Here is a 26,075-nt window from a genome sequence, read left to right as displayed (position 1 = left end):
TTAAGAGCATTTTCTGAGGTTTTATTATATTTATATTCTATACTGTAAAATAATGTAAAAACACTTATTAGCACAGTTACATTCCCTAAAGTGCAGGCAAATCTTATACTATTAAAAGACACTGCAATTACATATTTTTTGGTTTACAACTTCAAAATTGTATCAATTTTTTTGTATTTACCGATAGTCCATTTTCCCCACTTTTGAATAAGTTTTCTTACTCATCAATATGCAAGGTCCAGAAATTAAACAAAGTAGCTTTGAAAACTTAAAGCATGCTGTTTCCAGCTATGGTAAGAAGAGGAGTATTGAACAAGACACAGTTGAGGTATTTCCCTCAAAAATATCCTAATATTTGCATGCAGAATATTATGGTCAACTTTGCACATCTTTTCTTCTAGGTATCCAATGTTAGTTAAATTTGACCCACATACGGGCATAATAGATAGGAATGAATAACCTTCTGAAGTCATGGTGTGATTGGTTCATAAGAAAAGTAGCAGTGGTCTGTCAAACTTTGGCTTTCAGAAGAGCACAATGAAGTTTTTAGACACTTTAGAGGCTTTAGTTGGCCTAAATCCCAAATTTTTGGCGTGGTGTTATTCAGTATAGAAAGTTGCCAATGTATGTTAAAGCAAATGACTAAATGTGTGCTAGAGCTTCTAAAAAAAAAAAAGCCTAGCAAACTAGGCACATCTGCACCCTCATACATGATGCAAAGGTGAATAGGTTGTCCTTAAAAGTCCCTAAAAATTCAACCACTGAAGATACTGAATTGAAATTTGGTGTATATCCATCAAAGACCATATATAATCTTCACATCAAATTTGATTAGATTTGGAGATGGTCGCATGGGGACACTTTTTATTATTGGTCTCTTTGATGTGGAATGGCCCTACTGTACTGTATTTCCATGTATCAAATTGGTCATTTCTATCATAGCTTGTGATGTGCATAGTTGCTGGCAATGAAAAACACTGCCATATTTGGATGCACTACTTGGGAAAGGAGAACATATAAATGAGCTGAGTTAACAAGCGTTTAATGCAGTTGGGACTGGAGTTCCCAGAAATGGACGTACTATGCAGCAAAATGCAATAATGAGGAAGATACTAATAAGATTCCACTGTATTTCACAAAAATGATCTTTATCATCATAATAAGCAATGAGAATAAGAAGAAATTGACAAAAAGCAAACAATCAATTGTTTTAAGGCTGTAATTTCATCTTTGAGCCATTGCAACATAAAGTTTTCAACCATTGTCATTTCCTGACAAACATTTGTAAGCAATTTTGCATTTTTCCTAGACACAATCACGCATCTGAAAACTTTCACGAAATCATAATGCCTGAAACAAATTATCGTCCTAAATAACGAGCAAAAGTGGGCCCAAAATTTAATAAATTTCAGGTGATACTGCTCCAGTAGTTTTATTTGGAAACCACTCATAATAGCAGTAGTACAAAATCGAAACTACATTACAATAACTTCAGGTATACTACTTTCACTGACAGTGATCTCCTCAGTAAGATCACTATAAAAAGAAACACTTCACAATATCTTATTATCATGTAGCACAATCTCCACACCACCTATTACTTTGAACTCTGTAAGTGATTGCTACAATGCACTTCATTCATAGAAGTACTTCAGTTATTCACTAGATGTCTGTGTCTTGAAGTAGCATGCATTAGTGATTTCATGCAGAGGGCACCGGTACTTTAAAAAATTAATAAATCAGTTGTTTCAGGCTTGCTTTTGTTGAATTGGATGTAGTTTGTGACTGGCATCACATCATCTTTTCAGATGAGTCAATCTTCAGCTCATTGAACGAGGGTCTGGTAATGATTTACAGGCAACCCGGAACACAGTACATGGCGCAATACCCACAAGTTGGATGCATCACAGTCTCATGATGGGAATAGATGTCGTCAGATGCGTCAGGAATACTTCATAGATTTTATGGTCAACTTGCCACATATCAGTATGTGTACATCACGAAACATACTGTGGTGCTGAGTGGGTGGGTGCCCTATCCCAGTGAAGTGATTCAATTCTAGCAGCACCAGTGACCTGTTTGCATGAGTCGAATCATTCAGAAATAATTTTCGCAACAGGCTGATGTTGATTTGGTCGAGTGGCCTGTTTGATTGCCAGACTTGAATCACATGAAAAAATTATGAGGCTCAATGAAATGTCATGGCTGACAACAGCCCATTGCGCACCTGACTCAACTGTGGGATGTAGCACTGTGTACATGATAAAGTCTCGTGGCAATGGGATGTATCTCCGGAGGCTGACCACCTTCATGCCTCATCCAGTGAGGCAGGTAATCCATGGCAGTGGCGGATGAACCTCATACTAGCCTCTTTGAAATTTCCCCCATCTCACATTACTCTGCTTTATGTTACAACATTTGATGTAAGTGTATGTATGTTAGTTGGAATTATAGGTGAACTCATTTTACTTTAAATTGTATTTATTGAATTCGTGCTATCAACACCTAATAGTGCAAATTTGAGAAAAAGCATAAACAAGTCTATTCGAATCGAAATAGAAATGGTGTCCTAAAGTGAGGCAATCAGAGACAACCCTTAGTATCAACCAATATAAGTGCAGGTAAAAACAATAACAATAGAATTCTCTTTTTTACTGGCTCTCCAACATTTTCTACATTTATTGCACTAAAAAAGTGCTATCAGGGCATAAGAAAGCTCTTTTTCAAGTTAACATTCTTTGGGAGCCCAAGGGTAGCATTCCAAGCACTATGTCCATTTTTCTGTTATAGTTTTAAGAAAAAGTACCACTGCAGAATATGCATTCAGTGTCTTCTTCTTCTTCTTCAGGTTGCAACTCTGAACATTGTCCTCAATCAAATGAATGACTGAAATGTTTAGTTCCTTGTGTTTTCTCTTTTTCTTTCTCAGGAACAAAAACTTCGCTTCTGACTCCATTGATTGTGCTACGCCTTTCATCTCAACCATGTAGTAACATGTTCTTTCAGCTCGTCATCTTCGTTGAAGTGTTGACCACCAAGGACAGATTGTAGATGTAAGAAGAGATGAAAGTCGCTAGGAGTGAGGTCCAGACTGTACATAGGATGATCAAATGCATCCCAGTGAAATTCCTGTAAGAGTTGTTTGGTCACATTCGCCATGTGAGGTCGGGCATTATCGTGGAAAAAAAAACATCTTTTGACAGTAATCCTCGACACTTGTTCTGTATTGCACCGAGCAATTTCTTAATGGTCTCACAGTAACTATGTGCATTGATTGTTTGACCTCGTGGTCAATCAGCAAAATGCCTTTTCTGTCCCAAAAAATGGTGCACATCCATTCCATTGATTGCCATTTTGTTTCAGGGGTGTCGTAAGATACCCAAGTTTCATTCCCTGTGACTATCCGAGAAAGAAAACCATTGCCTTCTTCATTGTGGTGTGTCAAAAACTGAAGTACACTGGCCATCCATTGTTTTTTCTGTTGTTCAGTAAGAATTTTGGGTACCCAATGTGAGCAAAGTTTCCAAAATTTCAGTGTTTCAGTAACAATTTCATGAAGTAGTGATCGTGAGATTTGTGGAACTTCCATAGCAAGGGCACTAAGTGTAACTTACAGTTGAGCTTAATCTCCTCTTCAATTGTGTGAACCATTTCATTAGTAACCTCTTCGTTCTTCATTGTGCACTTGATCACGTCCTTCATTGAACAGTCTGACCCATCTTCTACTATTGAATCGCTCATAGCATTTTGTCCATAAACCTCGCAGATTTGCCAATGAATTTCCTTTGGTTTAACTTTCTTTGCATTTAGAAAACAAATCACAGATCTGATTCCACACACGGCAGCATTTTCAATTACAGCTGACATTATAAAGAACCACTACAAAGCGCACGAAGGCAGGAGCGATCTGAAAATGGCGTACATATCTTCTCCTTGAGTCAGAGTAACTGCCGTGCTTGGTAGGAACTGCGATCATAGTGCTGCCGTGGATAGAAATAGAAACGGAACTTACTTTGTGAGTGACCCTCATGTTACGTTGATGCCAGAGTTTATTAGCTCATTATTAAACAGTTATTCTCTCTTATTCAGTTTCATCTGAGTGATTTGTTTCTGCTACATCTGCTTTCTCATTCTGTCTTTTACTCCTCATAGGAGTTTTATGTATAGAGACTGTTACTTCTTTGAGAACTTAATCTGGACCTGATGGTGTTCAAAGTTTAATGAGAGAATGAATTTTAGTGTTGCAGAATAAAAGGCCAAAAGCATTGCTGTTGAGCCTTTGCTTACATTTGAATGTGATATTTCAGGAAAAATTAATGATTATCAGTTTTATTTATGCCAGGAAACTGAATAATTATTCGATTATTTACTCTTGCTTACATTTGAAATACAAGCTACCTAAAAGATAAAGTTTTGCAAGAATTCTGATTCATCTAAATTCACTTTCTCCTCAAAATAATCATATTCTCTCGATCCTATAAAAGGAAAGCCCCTAACATAACTATGATAAAGTTAGTTTTAAATTTTGTGAGCGATACAGTTTTTATTAGCTCATACTACAATAGTTCTCTTGAAGACTGCAAATAATATACACTAGTGTTGTACTTATCACGATGAGAGAACCTGCTACAGAAAGGCCGTTGCCTGATGTGACGAGGGGGATAAAAAAATATTAGCCCAATGGCACATCTGATCTCTGTTTTACCAACTGATAATCACTCACTTCAGCCATGATTTACTTGCTTAGTCATGCTAACAGCTAGTTCAGACTGCATCTAGCACTGTCGTTTAAATTCCTATTTCACGATCACTGTCAACACCCTATACTTCCGTCTATAATGTTGTGAGAACAGTTTTATTTAGTTGACTGTACATCATCTATATATGCAGAATGAAGTGACAAATGAAAATCTTTACCAAGGTTTCAGTCTGGATGTATATATCATAGAAGTTTGAGACTTGAAAACATTTGTGGAACCATATAGTTTCATTTGTATAACATCTTGCCATCTGAATTTACATTTACACTGACTTTCATTATCTTTGCCTACAGTCCTGTGAAGGAATTTACCCTTCTTCCAAATTATATCACACTGTGCCAACTATAATACAGATACTAGAGTTTATTTTACTTTTAAAGTATCTTTTTTTGTTGATAACTGTCTTCATCATCATACTTGAGTAAAATGTGTAACTCAGAGTCTTCAGTGTTGTCACTAAATGGACAGTGTCATACAAAACCTAACAAAATTAGTCTTAAATGAACTGGAAAAAAAGAGGAAAGAAACACATAACCATACAATATATTGACAAAAATATTATGTTGCATACTTATCTAGAAGTAAGGTTTTGTTTCATAATGTATATTCATCTTTAAGATCATACCATAATTCCTAATACTTAAGGTGAATAATACATTTTTGCAGGATGGAAACATTCCAGGAATCGGCAGTTCAGATGTTGCGGGAGTTTCGAGCACTTTTACAGCATTCTCCAGTACCACTCAATGCCAATAGGTTCCTACAGTTGCTGGCACTCAATATGTTCGCAATTGAAAACACACAGCTCAAAGGTAAGTGTTACACTCAAGTAATACTATATTCCTTATTGATCTTTCTGTCTTATATATTTGCTTTGCTAATTATAAAAGGAAACAACAGTAAGGATGGTTATTAAGATTTAGTTTTATGTAAAGAGGCAAGAAATGAGAGTTGTAAAAGTACATACCAAACAAAGATAACTTCATACTCCGTTGCAAGAGAGTTACTTGTTATAAAGGAAATAGCCACACAACCTAGCTCCCCTACCCCAGCACACCCCATCCACTCCACACAACACACCCCTTCCCCCTCAGCACAACCCACTGTGAGACACACCCCTCCTCCCAGACGCCCCTCTCCCTCTGCCTGGACGCCCCTCCCCCTCCTCTGCCTGGACGCCCCTCCCCCTCCTCTGCCTGGACGCCCCTCCCCCTCCTCTGCCTGGACGCCCCTCCCCCTCCTCTGCCTGGATGCCCCTCCCCCTCCTCTGCCTGGACGCCCCTCCCCCTCCTCTGCCTGGACGCCCCTCCCCCTCCTCTGCCTGGACGCCCCTCCCCCTCCTCTGCCTGGACGCCCCTCCCCCTCCTCTGCCTGGACGCCCCTCCCCCTCCTCTGCCTGGACGCCCCTCCCCCTCCTCTGCCTGGACGCCCCTCCCCCTCCTCTGCCTGGACGCCCCTCCCCCTCCTCTGCCTGGACGCCCCTCCCCCTCCTCTGCCTGGACGCCCCTCCCCCTCCTCTGCCTGGACGCCCCTCCCCCTCCTCTGCCTGGACGCCCCTCCCCCTCCTCTGCCTGGACGCCCCTCCCCCTCCTCTGCCTGGACGCCCCTCCCCCTCCTCTGCCTGGACGCCCCTCCCCCTCCTCTGCCTGGACGCCCCTCCCCCTCCTCTGCCTGGACGCCCCTCCCCCTCCTCTGCCTGGACGCCCCTCCCCCTCCTCTGCCTGGACGCCCCTCCCCCTCCTCTGCCTGGACGCCCCTCCCCCTCCTCTGCCTGGACGCCCCTCCCCCTCCTCTGCCTGGATGCCCCTCCCCCTCCTCCACCTGGAGGATACTTCATATGTTGGAAGTGTATTCCTCCAATCAGAGTGCTCAAAGTCACACTTGAACCATTCGCTGTTGCCAAACTGTCACGAGAAATAGTCAAATCCGAATTCCTTGTCTGGCTGTTCTTCACATTGTGTTTGGATATTCAGTTATCATCACCGAGATTGGCCTGCAGTAGGTAAACTTCTTACGAAATAGTGCAAAACCTTTTGAAGGCAGAGATTAAAAGCTGCTGCTGTTTCTGTATAAACACAGATGTAACAACATAAACTCAATCTCTTCCGCAGCACAGTCCACTGTATAAAGGTATGTGGGTTATAATATTGCAGGTTATAATTTTTTTTTTACTTTTTTAAATCCACTAAATTGACATTTTACATTAATTGGTTTGAATCTAATTTTTTATTTTTAATCTTTTGTTGTATCATTTTCATCATTGTATTGACTTTTTTCTCTTTGCTCTTATTGTTCATGTTGTCATTCTTCTTCCTTTTGGGATCTGCATGTGTTGCCTATTAGCAGCAAATGAGTTCCATCCAGGATTGCTCATTGGTCAGTATTGCATAAGCTCGTGTAAGAAAAGTGAGAAGTTACAGTTCACTTTAGGAGCTGAAACTGAATATTTTTTTGTCTTTAATTGCTTGTACAAGTCAGCTTTGAAAGCTGTAAGCAAAGAGAGCATGATAATGCTGCGAGTTGCTGACCACAATTTTTCTTGGGTACATTGCATATCAAGAGGTTGTTGTTAGGTTAGGACATGAGTGTAAATTCAGGGCTACAATACATGTTGTCACCCACAGTACAGTCATTGGTCATTTAAAATGACCTGTGGACATAGCATCTCATGGCCCCACCACACTTGATGGCAACAGCTTCCAACATTGCATTACATGTGCAGCATTTTAGCACTTGTGAAGTGACCCACCATGGTTGCGCGTTGCCTTTAACTGAGTGGATAGCCGATGTAGCAACACTTCAATGCCAAGTGAAAGACATCAACCATAGCATAGCAAACATCACTGCTTACTTGAGATGCACTTGCAAACATGCTGTTGCTGCTCGGAGATGACAGCCCCCCCCCCCCCCCCCCCGCTCTGTGTAAGTTTGTGTGTTAAATCCACCCACCAAGTGGTGGCAGGAGAAAACATATATAAAGGCTAAGTAATGTGTAAGCTTTCAGAGGCAGTGGCTCTTTCTAGTAGAAAGGTTGTAGAGGAAGGAAAAGATGAATGAAGGAAAAGAACAGGAAAGGTTTAGGAAATGGGGAGAGTTCAGGAAAGTCATCCAGAACACCAGCTCAGAGTAGACTTGCCAGACGGGATGAAAAGTTTTGTCTGATTGTGTTGGGGACGTAATTTGAATACCTGAAAGCTTAAAAAACACAAACAAACAAATAAAGTTGTAGGGCTTATGGCTGTTCTCTTACTATTGTAGTAAATGAAAAATTCTTTCCAAGACTGTTTCACTATAGTTTTGAGTAATTGCACACCAATTTTCAGTACTATAATGTCACTGATTTACAAGGAAAAGATACATAAAGTTGCCAAAATGTTAGTCACAGGAAACCTGAATCAAAAATTTGACTTTGTATTGGGCCTTACCTTATATGGATGAACTACAGCGTGTTAACTGTAAGACGGCAGAGTTGTGAGGGGAGTGCAGGGGGAGGAGGAAGCAAGCATTGGCTGGCGAGGGGAGAGGAGCCGTTGGGGGGGGGGGACAAGGCACGCCTGCCAGTTACAGTGCTGGCACTACAAATTGCGCGTCATGGTTTCACGAAAGCAGACGAAAGGCTTGGAAGTAAAACTCGCTTTAAATGTTGTTCGTATAGGGAAACATTCCACGTACGAAATATATATCTAAAAACAAAGATGATGTGACTTACCAAATGAAAGTGCTGGCAGGTCGACAGACACAGAAACAAACACAAACATACACACAAAATTCAAGCTTTCGCAACAAACTGTTGCCTCATCAGGAAAGAAGGAAGGAGAGGGAAAGACGAAAGGATGTGGGTTTTAAGGGAGAGGGTAACGAGTCATTCCAATCCTGGGAGCGGAAAGACTTACCTTAGGGGGAAAAAAGGACGGGTATACACTCGCACACACACACATATCCATCCACACATATACAGACACAAGCAGACATATTTAAAGACAAAGAGTTTGGGCAGAGATGTCAGTCGAGGCAGAAGTGCAGTGGCAAAGATGTTGTTGAATGACAGGTGAGGTATGAGTGGCGGCAACTTGAAATTAGCGGAGATTGAGGCCTGGTGGATAACGGGAAGAGAGAATATATTGAAGAGCAAGTTCCCATCTCCAGAGTTCGGATAGGTTGGTGTTAGTGGGAAGTATCCAGATAACCCGGACGGTGTAACACTGTGCCAAGATGTGCTGGCCGTGCACCAAGGCATGTTTAGCCACAGGGTGATCCTCATTACCAACAAACACTGTCTGCCTGTGTCCATTCATGCGAATGGACAGTTTGTTGCTGGTCATTCCCACATAGAATGCGTCACAGTGTAGGCAGGTCAGTTGGTAGATCACGTGGGTGCTTTCACACGTGGCTCTGCCTTTGATCGTGTACACCTTCCGTGTTACAGGACTGGAGTAGGTGGTGGTGGGAGGGTGCATGGGACAGGTTTTACACTGGGGGCGGTTACAAGGGTAGGAGCCAGAGGGTAGGGAAGGTGGTTTGGGGATTTCATAGGGATGAACTAAGAGGTTACGAAGGTTAGGTGGACGGTGGAAAGACACTCTTGGTGGAGTGGGGAGGATTTCATGAAGGATGGATCTCATTTCTGGGCAGGATTTTAGGAAGTCGTGTCCCTGCTGGAGAGCCACATTCAGAATCTGATCCAGTCCCGGAAAGTATCCTGTCACAAGTGGGGCACTTTTGTGGTTCTTCTGTGGGAGGTTCTGGGTTTGAGGGGATGAGGATGTGGCTCTGCTTATTTGCTTCGGTACCAGGTCGGGAGGGTAGTTGCGGGATGCGAAAGCTGTTTTCAGGTTGTTGGTGTAATGCTTCAGGGATTCCGGACTGGAGCAGATTCGTTTGCCACGACGACCTGGGCTGTAGGGAAGGGACCGTTTGATGTGGAATGGGTGGCAGCTGTCGTAATGGAGGTACTGTTGCTTGTTGGTGGGTTTGATGTGGACGGACGTGTGAAGCTGGCCATTGGACAGGTGGAGGTCAACATCAAGGAAAGTGGCATGGGATTTGGAGTAGGACCAGGTGAATCTGATGGAACCAAAGGAGTTGAGGTTGGAGAGGAAATTCTGGAGTTCTTCTTCACTGTGAGTCCAGATCATGAAGATGTCATCAATAAATCTGTACCAAACTTTGGGTTGGCAGGCCTGGGTAACCAAGAAGGCTTCCTCTAAGCGACCCATGAATAGGTTGGCGTACGAAGGGGCCATCCTGGTACCCATGGCTGTTCCTTGTAATTGTTGGTATGTATGGCCTTCAAAAGTGAAGAAGTTGTGGGTCAGGATGAAGCTGGCTAAGGTAATGAGGAAAGAGGTTTTAGGTAGGGTGGCAGGTGATCGGCGTGGAAAGGAAGTGCTCCATCGCAGCGAGGCCCTGGACGTGCGGGATATTCGTAACCTCTTCGTTCATCCCTATGAAATCCCCAAACCACCTTCCCTACCCTCTGGCTCCTACCCTTCTAACTGCCCCCGGTGTAAAACCTGTCCCATGCACCCTCCCACCACCACCTACTGCAGTCCTGTAACCCGGAAGGTGTACACGATCAAAGGCAGAGCCACGTGTGAAAGCACCCACGTGATCTACCAACTGACCTGCCTACACTGTGACGCATTCTATGTGGGAATGACCAGCAACAAACTGTCCATTCGCATGAATGGACACAGGCAGACAGTGTTTGTTGGTAATGAGGATCACCCTGTGGCTAAACATGCCTTGGTGCACGGCCAGCACATCTTGGCACAGTGTTACACCGTCCGGGTTATCTGGATACTTCCCACTAACACCAACCTATCCGAACTCTGGAGATGGGAACTTGCTCTTCAATATATCCTCTCTTCCCGTTATCCACCAGGCCTCAATCTCTGCTAATTTCAAGTTGCCGCCACTCATACCTCATCTGTCATTCAACAACATCTTTGCCTCTGCACTTCTGCCTCGACTGACATCTCTGCCCAAACTCTTTGTCTTTAAATATGTCTGCTTGTGTCTGTATATGTGTGGATGGATATGTGTGTGTGTGCGAGTGTATACCCATCCTTTTTCCCCCCTAAGGTAAGTCTTTCCGCTCCCGGGATTGGAATGACTCCTTACCCTCTCCCTTAAAACCCACATCCTTTCGTCTTTCCCTCTCCTTCCATCTTTCCTGATGAGGCAACAGTTTGTTGCGAAAGCTTGAATTTTGTGTGTATGTTTGTGTTTGTTTGTGTGTCTGTCGACCTGCCAGCACTTTCATTTGGTAAGTCACATCATCTTTGTTTTTATATATATATATATATATATATATATATATATATATATATATATATATATATATATATATATATATATATATATATATATATATATATATATATATATATATATAAAAACAAAGATGATGTGACTTACCAAACGAAAGCGCTGGCAGGTCGATAGACACACAAACATACACACAAAATTCAAGCTTTCGCAACAAGCTGTTGCCTCATCAGGAAAGAGGGAAGGAGAGGGAAAGACGAAAGGATGTGGGTTTTAAGGGAGAGGGTAAGGAGTCATTCCGGTAAGGAGTCATTCCAATCCCGGGAGCGGAAAGACCTACCGCAGCTACTGTCCTTATACTGCTTTCTGTGACATCACTGGTCATCACTCTAGTATCATATAAGGTAATGTTTACATTAAGCACCTACTTCAACCTTCCAGTGGCCTGGTCCCATGCCTTGCTTAGCAGCAGGCCACCGTCGTTATTGAGGGTGTTGTCGAAAATTATTTTCGTGACCACTTCTTTTGTTAACTATCCCAGAAACTATTGGTCTATGTAAAAACAGATGTCTGATTGAGTGCAATATGATGTATGTTTCCTAGAGCAGGCTCTGGTACCGCTGATATCTCAGGGTACTGAAGGTGAAAACATGTTCCACATAGCACTGTTAAATAGTACACACAGTATGTCAGTCATGAAACTGTTCACACTTGCACAGAATTATATATAGTCTTGCTGTTCTAAGGCTTACAGTGTCTTTAACAGGCCTCATGTGTCCTGAAGAGACCTAATTGATTTTATGCCTCTTTAGGAGCCACTAATCTTTCTTTTTCGAAAACTCCTAAGCAGAAGGACCCGACGGAGGGCTCAAAGACGCTTATGTTTTTTGCTGTTCTGTGGCTCAGTAATGGGAAGGATTAGCCACTTCCTAAAAAAGGCATAAAATTGATTCGATCGTAAGGGCTCCAGCAAAAATTCAACAACCCATGAGGCATGTGAATGGTGATGTATGCTTGGGAGTGCCATGAATATGTAAAATACTGTGTGGGTGCAGACTGTTTTCTGTTGGACAGACTGTATGTACTATTGAACAGCACTGTGTAGAACATGAAAGATGCTTTCGCCTTCAGCACCCTGCAAATTCGTTGGTAGCAGAACATGCTCTAGAAAACAGACATCAGAGTGCATTTGACGTGACATCCGTTATTACATGGACTAATAATTTCTGCAGTAGTGAAATAAAAAAGTGATTGAGATAAAAATTTGTGAACACACTTTCAATAAAGGTGGTGACCTGCAGCTAAGTTTGGCTGCGGACTCGGCCATCAGAACGTTGAAGCGGCTGTGGTGGGTGCAACACAAAAAAATTACCTTATATGGCATTGGTATGAACACCAGTGACATCATAGAAGGCATTGCCGCTGTATAATAGTGGCAGTAGAAAGCAGATGACAGTCACCACTTGAAATGGCTGAGGAAAACTCAGCCAGAGCTTGTCTATTTTAAACCACTTGATGCAGCTGGAAGACTGAGAGAATTTTTTCAGTACATATCGCCACAAAACTTATTTGATTAGTGGAAGAATCTCTGTGTTTTTTTTAAAAAAATACCCACTGCTCGATGGTAGATCTCAATGGGCATTAGTTCCAGTTGGAACATTCCATCTATGCAGAGTCAGATTTCAGCTGACACTGAAATGAGGAATAAATACATTGTGAAAAGTGATACAAACAGGAAATGAGAGTACCTATATCCAATTTCATTCTGAGATTCTAGATTTTGTGCAGTGAAAAATAAACTCTTCCATTCCATAAAGTACATTAATTATAACCACATTCAATAAATTGATCATGAATTTACATTTTTTATTATTACTTTACTTTCAAACCAGCCTAACCACATCAAATGTGTACTGCAGTTAGATAGACCACAGTTTTTACTTGTGGTATTGTGGAAAAATTCTGAGCTATTAAAGTCGGGAAAGGGGGGGGGGGGGGGGCAGAAGAGGAAAGGAGGAATTGGAACTAGCAAACAACCTATACAGTTATCTTCCCAACAGAGATCTTGAAGTAGACCAACAAAACATTAAGTCATCCAGGTGTTTCAGTGTTGCCCACACAACCTGTCTTAGAACTGAAACAAATATCTTTTGAAGATCGCAAAAATATCTAGATTGCTATGTTTACTTCTCACGTACTTCTCTTTCAATCAGGGCGGGAGGTGGATGCTATTGCTATGTTTGTGACAGTGGATCATTTGGAACCACATTGGTACTGAATGACGACGACACGTGCGCGCGCGCTCACACACACACACACACACACACACACACACACACACACACACACAGGATGTGTGTCCATATACTTCACTTTGTAGACAAAACTATTCACTGCAGACCAATAGCTGTTATGTCTGGAGTGGCCTTAAATCTTGCATTGTGCGTTATGGCGTTCTGGTCATGGTGTGTGGAAGTGGGTGGCAAAAATTGTAATTCTAGTGTAATTAAGACTTGGTGCTGCCAATACAAATTATGTAGTATAATCTCTGCCTAGTGCATCTCAATATTATTTATAATAATTGCAGGAAAAAAATAACAAAGGAAAAAATTCTGTTACTATTCTTTAGAGAAGTGATCTGATGTAGCACACTCATTTCTGATAGCGCACAGCAGCAATAAAGCAAGAATGAAATATCCTCACATTTAATTAAAAGTCTGAGATATCGGAAAAAAAATTGGCCAAATCACAACATGCAAAGAGAAGAGTGCTTTACCATATTGTTGTTACACAAAACTTCATTAACTGCTGTGTTACTGTACTAACTACAGACTTTTTTGATGAAAGTGTGTAATTTTTAAGGGCAATCGGAAGCTGGTTAAATGAGAGATGCTGTGGGTTTTGGATCAGCTAAGTGAAGACATTATATGTTTACTTTTGTACAAAGGATGTGTGTTATTATAAGCTTATTGACCTTACTCTCCCCCTCTGGTCCTCACTAACTAAAATTAATATTAATAAACCACAGTTTGATAATTCTCTGACATTTTTGTCTGCACAGCGTGTTAATGGGTGACATTGCGTAAACTGTGCTGTGTTTTGGCAGTAGAAGCAAATTTTTACATTAAAACAACAGCAATGGAGACATTACTCAAAATTCACCACTCATGAGGCTTTTCTGAAAGTTACAAATGATTAACAAACTAAGTGAAAATAAATCACTGCTTTTGTTGCATTTTCAGCAGAATTCTTTCTAGATACTAACCAAAACAGAAGTAACAATAGCCCGTTTGAATGGTCACCATGCATGTGTTATCTTGGAAGGGCTCCACCTAATATTTACAAAAATGTGAGTCTAGGCTTCATTTTAGAATGGCACTTATCCTCCTGTACTAAGCATTTCCCCTACAGCATCTGCCTATAGCTGTCAACACTACAACTCTCCCCACAAGTGCTCTGGCAATGGCACATCTCTCGGCCATGTTATTCTCTCTCTCTCTCTCTCTCTCTCTCTCTCTCTCTCTCTCTCTCTCTCTCTCACACACACACACACACACACACACACACACACACACACACACACACACACACACACAGAGAGAGAGAGAGAGAGAGAGAGAGAGAGAGAGAGAGAATAACATGGTCGATAGATGTGCCATTGCCAGAGCACGCGCGCGCACGTTTCTTTCTACTTCAGAACAGGAGTTCCCAAACTTTACCTCTGATAGAAAACTTACAGAATCCTGGTACTGTGATGGAACATTTCTTTTATTCAGTTATTACTTGAATTTTAAATTGTAAAAAATAATTAACATCTTCAGAAGTGGAAAAAAGCTTTGACTCCCGCCCCCCTCTCCCGGAGCACTTATTCATGTCTCATCTAACACAGTGTGGAAAACTCTTGCTTTAGAAGACTTTTTGGTCAAAACTGTAAAAGTATAACAGTCTATTTTTGCTGTGCCTGTCTGCATCTCAGTGTCTCCTCTGTATGGTGAGTAGCAATCTATCCTGTATGTAATAGTTCTGTTATTTAGTATCTATTCTTTCTGGAAGGTTCTCAAAATTTCTTAAGATTTTTGCGTGTTCTGGAATATTCCATATGCGTGTATAAGTAACAGAAATCTCTGTCCAGGAAGTGACTCTGTTCTGTCTGTCTTTAATAAATGTGTTTTCAATGATAAGTGTTGCTCATCGTTGATGACATGCTTTTGATTTGGACTTCATTGTGGTTATGATGTGACGTTGTTTTGTGAAGACAATGGGTATTTCAAAATTTCTACACCACTGTGGTTACAATTGGGCAATGTAAAAGCCATTGCCCACACAGACAGGAACTTAAATACAAATATTACACTATACCATCTATTCCTGAGACAGTGAATTGCAAAACTAGAGAAAGTCAGCTGCATATCATGCTTCTGTCAGTGTTTTGTGGAGATGCTGGTTAGGATCCAATGAAATACCCGAAAGGATGCTACAAAATTGCAGAACACAATACATGGGATGATCCGGACACCCCCAAAAACATATGTTTTCATATTAGGTGCATTGTGCTGCGACATACTGCCAGGTACTCTATATAGGTGACCTCAGTAGTCATTAGACATCGTGAGAGGGCAGAATGGGGTGCTTCATGGAACCCATGGACTTCGAACGTGGTCAGGTGATTGGGTGTCACTTGTGTCATATGTCTGTATGCGAGATTTCCACACTCCTAAACATTGTTACCGATGTGATACTGAAATGGAAACGTGGAGGGACATGTACAGCACAAAAACGTACAGGCTGACCTCGTCTGTTGACTGACAGATTAAGCCACACATCACGCCGGTAAATGCCAAATGATGCCTCGATTGGTGTAAGGAGCATAAACATTGGACGATTGAACAGTGGGAAAACGTCGTGGGGAGTGACAAATTACAGTACACAATGTGGCGATCAAATGGCCGGGTGTGGGTATGGCGAATGCCGGGTGAACATCATCTGCCAGTATGTGTAGTGCCAATAGTAAAATTTGGAGGCAGTGGTGCTCTGGTGCTACAGTGGTAACACCGGTTCCTGTCAGATCACCGAAGTTAAGCACTGTTGGGCTGGGCTAGTACTTGGATGGGTGACCATCCGGTCTACCGAGCGCTGTTAGCAAGCGGAGTGCACTCAGCCCTTGTGAGGCAAACTGAGGAGCTACTTCAGTGAGAAGTAGCGGCTCCGGCCTTGGAAACTGACCTATGGCCGGGAGAGCTGTGTGTTGACCACATGCCCCTCCATATCCGCATCCAGTGATGCCTGTGGGCTGAGGATGACATGGCGACTGGTCGGTACTGTTGGGCCTTCGTGGCCTGTTCAGGAGGTGTTTCAGTTTTTTTAGTGGTGCTGTGGTGTGGTCGTGTTTTTCATGGAGTGGGCTTGCAGTCCTTGTTGTTTTGCGTGGCACTATCATAGCACAGGCTTACATTGATGTTTTAAGCACCTTCTTGCTTCCCACTGTTGAAGAGCAATTCGGGGATGGTGATTGCATCTTTCAACACAATCAAACTCCTGTTCTTTCAACACGATCGAGCTCCTGTTCTTTCAACACGATCGAGCTCCTGTTCTTTCATCACGATCGAGCTCCTGTTCTTTCATCACGATCGAGCTCCTGTTCTTTCATCACGATCGAGCTCCTGTTCTTTCAACACGATCGAGCTCCTGTTCTTTCAACACGATCGAGCTCCTGTTCATACAGCACGGCCTGTGGCGGAGTGGTTACATGACAATAACATCCATGCAGTGGACTGGCCGTCAAGAGTCCTGACCTGTATCCTATAGGACACCTTTGGGATGTTTTGGAATGTGAACTTCATTCCAGGTGTCACAAACCCCATCGACACCTCTCCTCAGTGCAGCACTCCATGACAAATGGGCTGCCATTCCCCAAGAAACCTTTCAGCACCTGATCGAACGTATACCTGTGAGAGTGGAAGCTGTCATCAAGACTAAGGGTGGGCCAACACCATATTCAATTCCAGCATTGCCAATAGAGGGTGGGTGATACAAACTTGTAAGTCATTTTCAGCCAGGTGTCCGGATACTTTCGATCTCATAGTGTATTTTAGGCAAATGTATACTTTTGCATGGAAAGGGTCTAGAACCACAAGGAGAAGCTCAGTATGGGGCCTTCAGTAGCTGGAGCTGGGACTGAATACGCAAGAGGTAACAGCTATGAATTCTGACCCCATATGTCAGGAGGTAACAGAGAATGTTGAAGAAGAGTTGTAAGTAATCTTTAGCACCATTATCCACCACCACTCAAACACGACATGAATGATGAACTCGGCCAACTCAGACTTACCCTACAGCTGTCAGACAACAACCCAGCATCTGAACGACACAGGTACACAACCAGTTAGTCTTCCAAGTATAATGCCCCATGGAAAAATATACATCTGTAGTACAAGAGGGCAACGGGCTAGTATGTTTCCTCTGTGGACACCTTGGATACGGCTCTCAGGGGCTCAGCACTCATTTGCTAGATACAGGCTTGGCGATCCCATGGTTCCTGATCTGGGGTCTGGTAAGCGCTGCCAGTCCCGTCATGCTCTCGGCATGCTTCAGTGACCACTGTGCGGCACGGTGATGGAACATTGTGTATTTCACGGAACGGGGGTCTTGGCTTGACCACTCGAATCGCAAGGACAGAATAGTCCTCTATAAAAAAAACTTCAATCTGAAGGTGTACTGCGTGCTAATGGGATGCATGACTGACTGTTGAGGTGGAACAGTCATTAGTGGGCAATCGGGGGAACTTGACACACCTCAGTTGTATAAGGCTTACTCAAGTATGCGGGCTCTGTCAGAGTAGACCCTTACTGCTCGTCGGACTGAGATGGAACCCTCGAAATCATTTTTTTCTTCTCCCAGCAGGAAGGGTGTTCTGCATGGGATTATTCACATCCATTCATCCAAAAGAATGAGGGAGGCTATCCTCCTAATAATAAGAATAATTTGGACTTAAGTAGCAGGGCTCATGGAGCCGTGAATTATAATGTGTTTCTGGCGATAAAGAGGAAGTAGGGTTCATTTGACAAAGTGTCTCCCTTTTGTATCCATAAGGATTTGGAAGGCCTCCCTGTCACTTTAAAGCCTATAAAACGATTGCATAATGGCTCATTGTTGGTCGAAACTAACAGGTCAAAGCAGGTGGAATTTCTTAAGAAATCACAGAAACTGGATGGATATTATATGAAATGCACGTGCCTCTCAATTCCAATAAGGGCATAGTCGTGTGCCAAGATATCATGGCCATGGACATAGTGAAACTGAAGCAAGAATGGGCATCCTAGGAGATAGTCGATGTGGAGCAATGAAGGCAAATAATAATGGAGAAGCTGAAAAGACTGTCACTTTCATTGTCACCTTCAAGTCTCCAACACTGCTTGAACATGTTATGGCACGGTTCCTTCAACTTACTCTTCAGCCTTAAACTCCATGCGGTACTATAAAGGCCAGCATTTTGGCCATACAACCATGAATTGTGGAGATTAGATTGTTTGTGGGAAGTATGGAAAAAAGGCTCATGACGTTGGGACTGGCTGCTCGTCTCCAGGGATCTGCATCAACTGCTCTGGGAACCACACAGTCTGGAGCCAAGACTACCTTGTTTTTGCTGCAGAATGCAAAATACACGAAATAAAAGTGACCAAGCAGATCCCTGTGTTGAAGCCAAAAAAGAATATAAGACAATGAGACCCTGCTACACCATATTCTTCCATGGTGCAAAAACCTATTCCCAAGATGGACGCTTCAGTGCAGACGACATCTACCATGCCCCTATCCACAGGTACCTGTACTTGCTCTTATCCATGCCAAGGAAAAAATAGTAAGGACAAAGCAATCCAGGCAGCTGCAACAGTTCCGCAGTGAGCATCCAGAAGACACACAAAAAGCAGAGTGCCACTCAATGCCCTCTTTCCCACTTCTCCTCGGTAGGACGTGAGGGTGCAGGGAAAGGATCCCAACGTTCAGGTCACATGCTGTCTGGGGTTCCGTCAGATGTTATTGTGGCATGTCTGACAGATGAGGAGGACATCATGGAGTTAGATACCCAGGATCCAGGCAGCCTCTCCTCTCCCCCTCGCTCTACAAGTGCTTAACCTCCCTGGTGCAAAGATAGCAGTAAATTAAAACCACACTGATTACATGACTCTCATACTATAGTGGAACTTGTATGGGTTCAGGACTCGTGTGAAGGAACTGGAACTCCTAGCACAGGCACAGCCCTTGTGCTTGTGTTTACAAGATACACATTTTAAAGATACGTCTGTCCCTGTGCTTCAGGGCTGTGTGCTATACCAACAGATGGGTCACAGTGTTTGTCACTAATGCACACAATTCCTCTGCCCTCCCCCTAGCTACTGACCTGCAAGTAGTTGCAGTTGAAGTTCGTGCACGCCGGAGGCTTGCAGTTTGGTTTGTTTTTACCTCCACTGGATGCAGTAGAATCTGAGGCTGTCACAGATCCTATGGAACATCTCCCCCAATTATTTCTTCTTCTGGGAGAATTCAATGCCCATCATGTCCCGAGGGGTTGGGTTTTGGAGGACGAGCAAAAAAACCATCATAGCAAGTGTTCCTGGACTCCATCAATTGTTCCACTTGTTCTACAAAACTTTGGGAAACCATCAGGAGGATTTCCAATAAACACAGTTATTTAGCAATAGCAGCAGGCTGAAACAGGGTGTCTCCAAACGACGCCCAGAGACATCGCTTAGACGCTGGCCAAATGTTTTGCAAAAACTACAGCCGATGTAAGCCAGGATCCAGCATTTTGTTGCTGCTGTGCAACTATTGAGAGGGGCAAGTTGGATTTCAGAGCCAACTGTTCTCAGGCCTACAACTCTCCTTCCTCCATGTAGGAGCTCGAATCAGCATTGTCGGAGCCTCGTGATACAGCAGTCAGTACTGCATGTTTCGACATTTGCCAGTGGTGTTAAAGGTAATCCTCCTATGTTTTAATCTTATGGCAGGCAGGCAACTTCCCCAACTCATACAGGGAGATGGTTCTGATGGAGGAAGGCAGTTCTGATAACTCCCCTAAAACTGGGAAAGGACCGTACATCTTCCAGTAGTTACAGGAGCTGTGTAGGAAAGACCATGGAGTGAATGGTTAACTGTCATCTGGTCTGCTTGTTAGAGAGCAGCCAACTCCTTAGCCGTTCTCAGTGTGGATTCCATAGGTTTTGGTTCACTGTCGACAAGCTGACCTTGCTAGAGGCAGTTATTCATCAGTCTCTCGTACGCAGCCATCACTGTGTCAATATATTCTTCGATATCAGTAAGGTGTACGATACTACTTGGGGACATTGTATTCTTGATAACTGCCTCAATGGAGCTTTTGTGGCCACCTCCCCAACTTCCATTTCATACAGTCTTTCCTGTCTCAACAGTTTTTTCGGACCCGAGTTGGTGACATGCTGTCAGGTCATTATGGTGTCCCTCAGGGCAGTGTTTTAAGTGTTACTCTCTTTGCCATTACTGTAAACAGTGTCACATCGGCAGTAAGGATTCCTGTACAGTGCTCTTTATTTGTGGATGATTTTGTTTTTTTCTGTTCCTCTTGCAACAGCAAGCCGTCAGTTGCGGAGATTAGAGGAGTGGGCTGCAAAGACAGGTTTTGTTTTCTGTGAATAAGTGTGTGTGTTTGTTTTCATTTTAATATAAGTGTGTTTGTATTCATTTTAATTGTTCTAATATTTTTAATTTGCCTGCCTTATGGGGGACACCATCCTACATTTTAGAGACTCAGTGCGGTTTGTGGTCTCATTTTTGACTCGAAATTGACATGATTGCCACACCTGAGAGACCTGAAAGCTGAAGGTACTGAATCTCTTAATGTGCTTTAGCCATAGGTCTTGGCGAGCAGGCCAGTATGTCTCCTCTAGTTTTATAGGGCTTTCGTAGATTTGCTGCTGGACTACGGGTGCACAGTATATGGATCAGTGAGGCCTTCTTATTTGAAGATCATTGAGGGGATTTGGCTGGCCACGGGTGCTTATAGGACCAGTCCCATACCAGACCTTTGTGCTATGGCCACCACTTACCATCCAGCGGCTGCTCCTCATGGTGCATCAGGCATGTAAGATTCTTACAGCTTCGACTTCACTCACACTGTTGCTCATCTGCCTCTGGGATGCCTTTTCTTCAAACATCCATGAGCCACAATGTCGTTTGGGATCCGCATGCGGCGTGTGCTGGAGTCACTCGGTGTGGAGCAAGTACAACCCCAAATCCAGGGTTTTAACTGCGCGCCACCCTGGTTATGGCAGAGGTCCAGTGTCATTTTAGATTTAGTGTGGTGGAGGAGAGATTGCACATCTGCTGCTGTTTTTATTTCGATATTTACAGACATTTTATATGAGCACCACAACTATGTAGCTATCTTTAGGGATGAGTCTAAGCATGGAAACTCTGTTGGTTGTTCTGTTGTTTTTCCAGATAGTGCCCTCAAGGTCTGACTGACTCAAGAATTTACTAGCTTCTATGCAGAATCCTTTGCTATCTTCTAGGCACTTGAGCAGATGGGGTGTTCTTTCCTTGTCTGTTTAGATTTTCTGAGCACACTCTACTCTTTTCAGTATTTGTACCCTGCAGATAATGTCATCCAGGACACCCTCCTTCAACTATGACGACTGGGGAACGAGGTGTCATGCTGCTGGGTACCTGGGCACATGGGAATTGAAGGGAATGAAAGGGCGAATTGAGCAACCCAAGAAGGAAGTGTGTCATCATAATCTGCAGGTATTTCAGTGTGCCCCCCCCCCCCCCCCCCCTCCCCCGCCACTTACAAACTACGAAACTAGAGTGAGACAACAGCAAACGCGGAAGAATACACATATCACGTCATGACCTCACTGTTGAGGTACAGTAACATACGTCGATGGGAAGACTAGTGGCTGTAAGTGAAGGACACAAGCTCCGTGTAGTAAAGTGCGCAACTCGGACTTGGCATACTTCCTTCCTGTCACGTTGATGGATCGAGGTCCTTCTACTTGTCTTTGCATAGGCCACAGCGTTGTGACACGTGGATTCTTACTCCAGAGAGAGGACCTTCCCATGTGTGGTGCTTGTGGTGTGCAGATCACTGTGTGTCACATTTTATTGGACTGAGTTTTATGTGCTGACGGATCTGCCCTCAGTTTTAAGCAATTTTCAAACAAATGTGGTTCAAGTTTTAGAATTTTGTGAATTGTCGAACATTTTTAACAAGATTTTAATGTGTCAACAGGGTGACACTCCCCCACGTTTCTTGTAAGTGGTAAGCCAGTCCAATTTCCGTGTGGTTTTCTTTTAGTTCATCTGTGTTTCGTGTTCTCTGTATTTTAGTTTCATGTATGGCTACTTTCCCTTCTAATTGGTTTTAGTGCATGTTAGATAGTGACTATGTGGTCATTTCGAGTGCATGAGTTTACAACAATTTTAGTTTATCTCCACATTCGTTTGTTTTGATAAGTGTAAGGGCACTGATGATCCTGCTGTTGGGCAACCATAACACACACACACACACACACACACAACCTGATATGTCATATGCCACTGCAGAGATGAGAGACAAGTATTCAGCAACTGTTAACGTCGCAAGATGTCAATGTCACAACAGTCCTATCTGTGCCAGCCAGCTGCAGATAATTATAGTTGACCTGAAGGATGAAGCTCATTGGTGAATGGTGGACAAAGTTACTCCCCAGAGGGTCATAGCTGTTCCATTTTGCTGTACATAAATACCAGCCACTACCTTAGCTGCCGAATTCAAGAAATCTATCCTCCACAGACGATCACCAAGACTCCAGGACGTCATTCTTGACAGCTAATACGTGTGGGCGCTAGTCGACTGGGGCTTCCTTTTCTGTAATGTCAAATGCTTATTATTGCCAGCTAAAGAAGACTGTATTTCATGATAAGAAAGAAATTGTGCTGTAAGTATGGAAAATATGTCCAGCCAAGAGGAATATGTGATGCAAGAATAATTATCAGTACCAGAACGCACCCCTTTGCATTTGTCATTTTAACAGAATGAGTCATGATATTATTCTCAGATGGGATTTCTTGCAGGCATCATAAGTAGTCGTAGGCTGTGGATGATTAGAACTTCAGATTGGTGAAGCTATCCCGATAAGCAGACGTAACGAAGATTTCCAGGATTTGCCATTGAAGACATTGTTATTCTCCCGTCATCAATGAGATAAGTTCCAGTCATCAATCTAGATGCTCAATTATACTGCGAAGCTTTTGTTGATTGAATAAAGCTACTTAGGCTCAGATAAGAAATCTGCTTTCCAGCAACACAAACTGCTGCTTTATATTCCGTGCAGCACAGTCACAACGTTGCAGGGTCCCGGCATTGCGAGGGTCCTTCTGGAAGATGCCATTCTGAAGCATGGAGAACCTGTGTGATGATCTTTGGTCATCCCACAGTATGAAGACTGCCAATCATGGCCTCATAGAGTGTTTTTATAAGACATTAGTAGGTATGCTTTTGATGTACATCAATGTCAAACAGAGATATTGGAATACAGTACTGCCTGTCATAGCATTCATGTATAACACAGCAAACCAAGACACTAGAAGCTTCACATCATTATTTCTGCTTCATGGTTGCAACACCAATATGAAAATGAATACACTGTTTCTATTTCAACCAGATGATACTTGGGATGACTATGTGGAACACCTCATTACCAGGACCAAAAAGCAAGACAGCTGGATCACATGCTGTCTCTGGACACCCAGGAGAAGGACCAAGAGCAATGTATTGGATGTAGCCCCTGACAGTTGGTATGGATTTTTAAGCATGTGCTTGAAATGGGAGACTCAGAAAACTTATTAAAATGTTACTTTGGGCATTATTGTATCCTTTGTCTGGCCTCATATATGAAGTCGAGGTATATCACCCCTTCTTCTGAAAGACAAAAGTATAGAGACATTGGCCATGCCCTCCGTATGAGGCGTTACCGCAGTTCTGAGGAGCAGACTGATGATAAGAGATTCCAGAAAACTGAAGGCTCACTCTGTTATTGGGGATTTTTGATGAGAGGCTACCTTCCATGCTCATCAAACTGAAGATAATGTGACAACACAACCTGAACTGAGGATCCTCCAGTGCTGCCAGTCAGAGGACTATCAGCAAGATCTAGATCTTGGATGATGTAGTCAGCTCCAGTGAGAACTTAGGAGAGGGAGGAGTACTGCGAGCTGTACAATGTGGAGCAGCAAATATTTATTATTTCGTATTTATCATTCCTAGAACAATCTTGAAATTTCTTGTTTTTAGTGTTCTCATATTGTGAAAATATTCAGTTTTTGCGTACCGTATTTACTCGAATCTAAGCCGCACCTGAAAAATGAGACTCGAAATCAAGGAAAAAAAATTTTCCCGAATCTAAGTCGCACCTCAAATTTGAGACTCGAAATTCAAGGGGAGAGAAAAGTTTTAGGCCGCACCTCCAAATCGAAACAAAGTTAGTCCATTGTGATATGAGACACAATTTAGGTCGAATGAATGACGATACAGATACAGTAGTTTGGTTCGAGTCGTAAGCTTAGCAGTTAAGCTTTACCAAGTAGCCATTGCTATGCGTCAGGCGCTCCGTCCATTTTTATACGGGTACCCTTCATTTTTCACGTGCTTCGTCTGGTTTGAATTGATTGCTTATTTTTCTTTGATCTAATAAGTGCCATTCTCTTTGTTATAGGTGTTTACGTCACTCTAAGCTGAAAATGTATTACTGTACTGTGTCATGCATTGTTTGTCGCATTCTGGTAATGTGTGTTCACGACCTGTTGCCGCTCGCGGCATGGCTTGCTTTGGTGTGCGCTGCCGCCGCTTACAATTTAAAAAAAAAAAAAGAGAGGGATCGTCTCATTAGCGAAACAATGGCAAGAGACTGCTATTTGTTGTTATTTACACTGCTGCTTTCTTTGATAATGATCAACAAGAACCAAATAATAAACTGCGTATGATAGAAGATGTTCTGAACGAGAATTTAGCGAAAATTTTTCTCTGTTGAAAATCTTTGCAGACGCCTCTTTAGTACATTACTTTCTGCACAGAAATTAGAGTCATCTTAGATTTAAAAATCTACTCAATTGCCGTGCTTCATTTCTGACTGTATCACTATTAGGCATAAGAATAATACGAATATAAACATGACGTGATATGTGTATTCTTCCGCGTTTGCTGTTGTCTCACTCTAGTTTCGTAGTTTATTAGGCAGACAGGATTTAAATGAGATAGCAGCAAACACGAAAGAATACATGGCAAAATGTTTATATTGGTATTATTCTTATGGTGAAGAGAATACTGAATGTGATTCACAATTCATAAAAGTTCCCATTAGCAACCATCTCTTCTCACATGTAGGAAAAAATTCAGAACGTATATTGACAAACATTGCAAACTGTTGCCAGTCGGATTTTCGTAGTACATTGAAAAGCTGCTACATTCGAAGATGAACAATACGGAATTTGTATTTACTTCATTGAATAATGTATGAAAATGCAGTGGTCGAAATTCGGGGCGGAGAAAAAAGCTCATCTTCCACCTTTTTTTGTTAAATTTATTTACTGACGCAGAGAATTTGGCGCCAGAATTTACCTTTGTACCTGCAAAGCATGCCTGTGTAGCGCTACATATATTCGACGGCAGAAGTTAGTTGTGGCGGCACCTACCAACATATTTCAGAACTTCCGCTTACTTTGCACACGATTCTAAGCCGCAGGCGGTTTTTTGGTTTACAAAAACCGGAAAAAAAAGTGCGGCTTAGATTCGAGTAAATACGGTAAATAGCAGCACTCTTAGTCCAGGAGGTAGTCCTCTCCTGTTTGTGTGTTGGTGTCTGTAATAAATGTGCTTTCATTGCCAAGTGTTATACTCCATTCACAGTCCTGATTTTGGATTTATATTTGATTGTTGTTGCGTTATACTGCAGAATGGAGAAAAATACATTTGACTGAAATTAGCTTTATATGTGATTTAGAGAATTCAGTATGTTCTGTAGCTTCCTGTACCCACCA

General features: G+C 42.6%; 1 protein-coding gene across 1 annotated transcript in view; it reads left to right on the top strand.

Moving 5' to 3' along the window:
• The window catches only part of LOC126472131 (telomerase-binding protein EST1A), a 353,124-nt gene that overhangs the window by 236,909 nt on the left and 90,140 nt on the right, over positions 1-26,075 (top strand). The window contains exon 14 of the mRNA XM_050099913.1: positions 5,427-5,572. Coding sequence (XP_049955870.1) covers positions 5,427-5,572 — 146 coding nt within the window. The remainder of the gene's footprint in view (positions 1-5,426; positions 5,573-26,075) is intronic.

This window comes from Schistocerca serialis, chromosome 1, assembly GCF_023864345.2.
Source record: "Schistocerca serialis cubense isolate TAMUIC-IGC-003099 chromosome 1, iqSchSeri2.2, whole genome shotgun sequence".
Lineage (NCBI taxonomy): Eukaryota > Metazoa > Arthropoda > Insecta > Orthoptera > Acrididae > Schistocerca > Schistocerca serialis.
The sequence above is the reverse complement of the archived record's forward strand: the minus strand, read 5'-3'. Positions and strand labels throughout refer to the sequence as shown.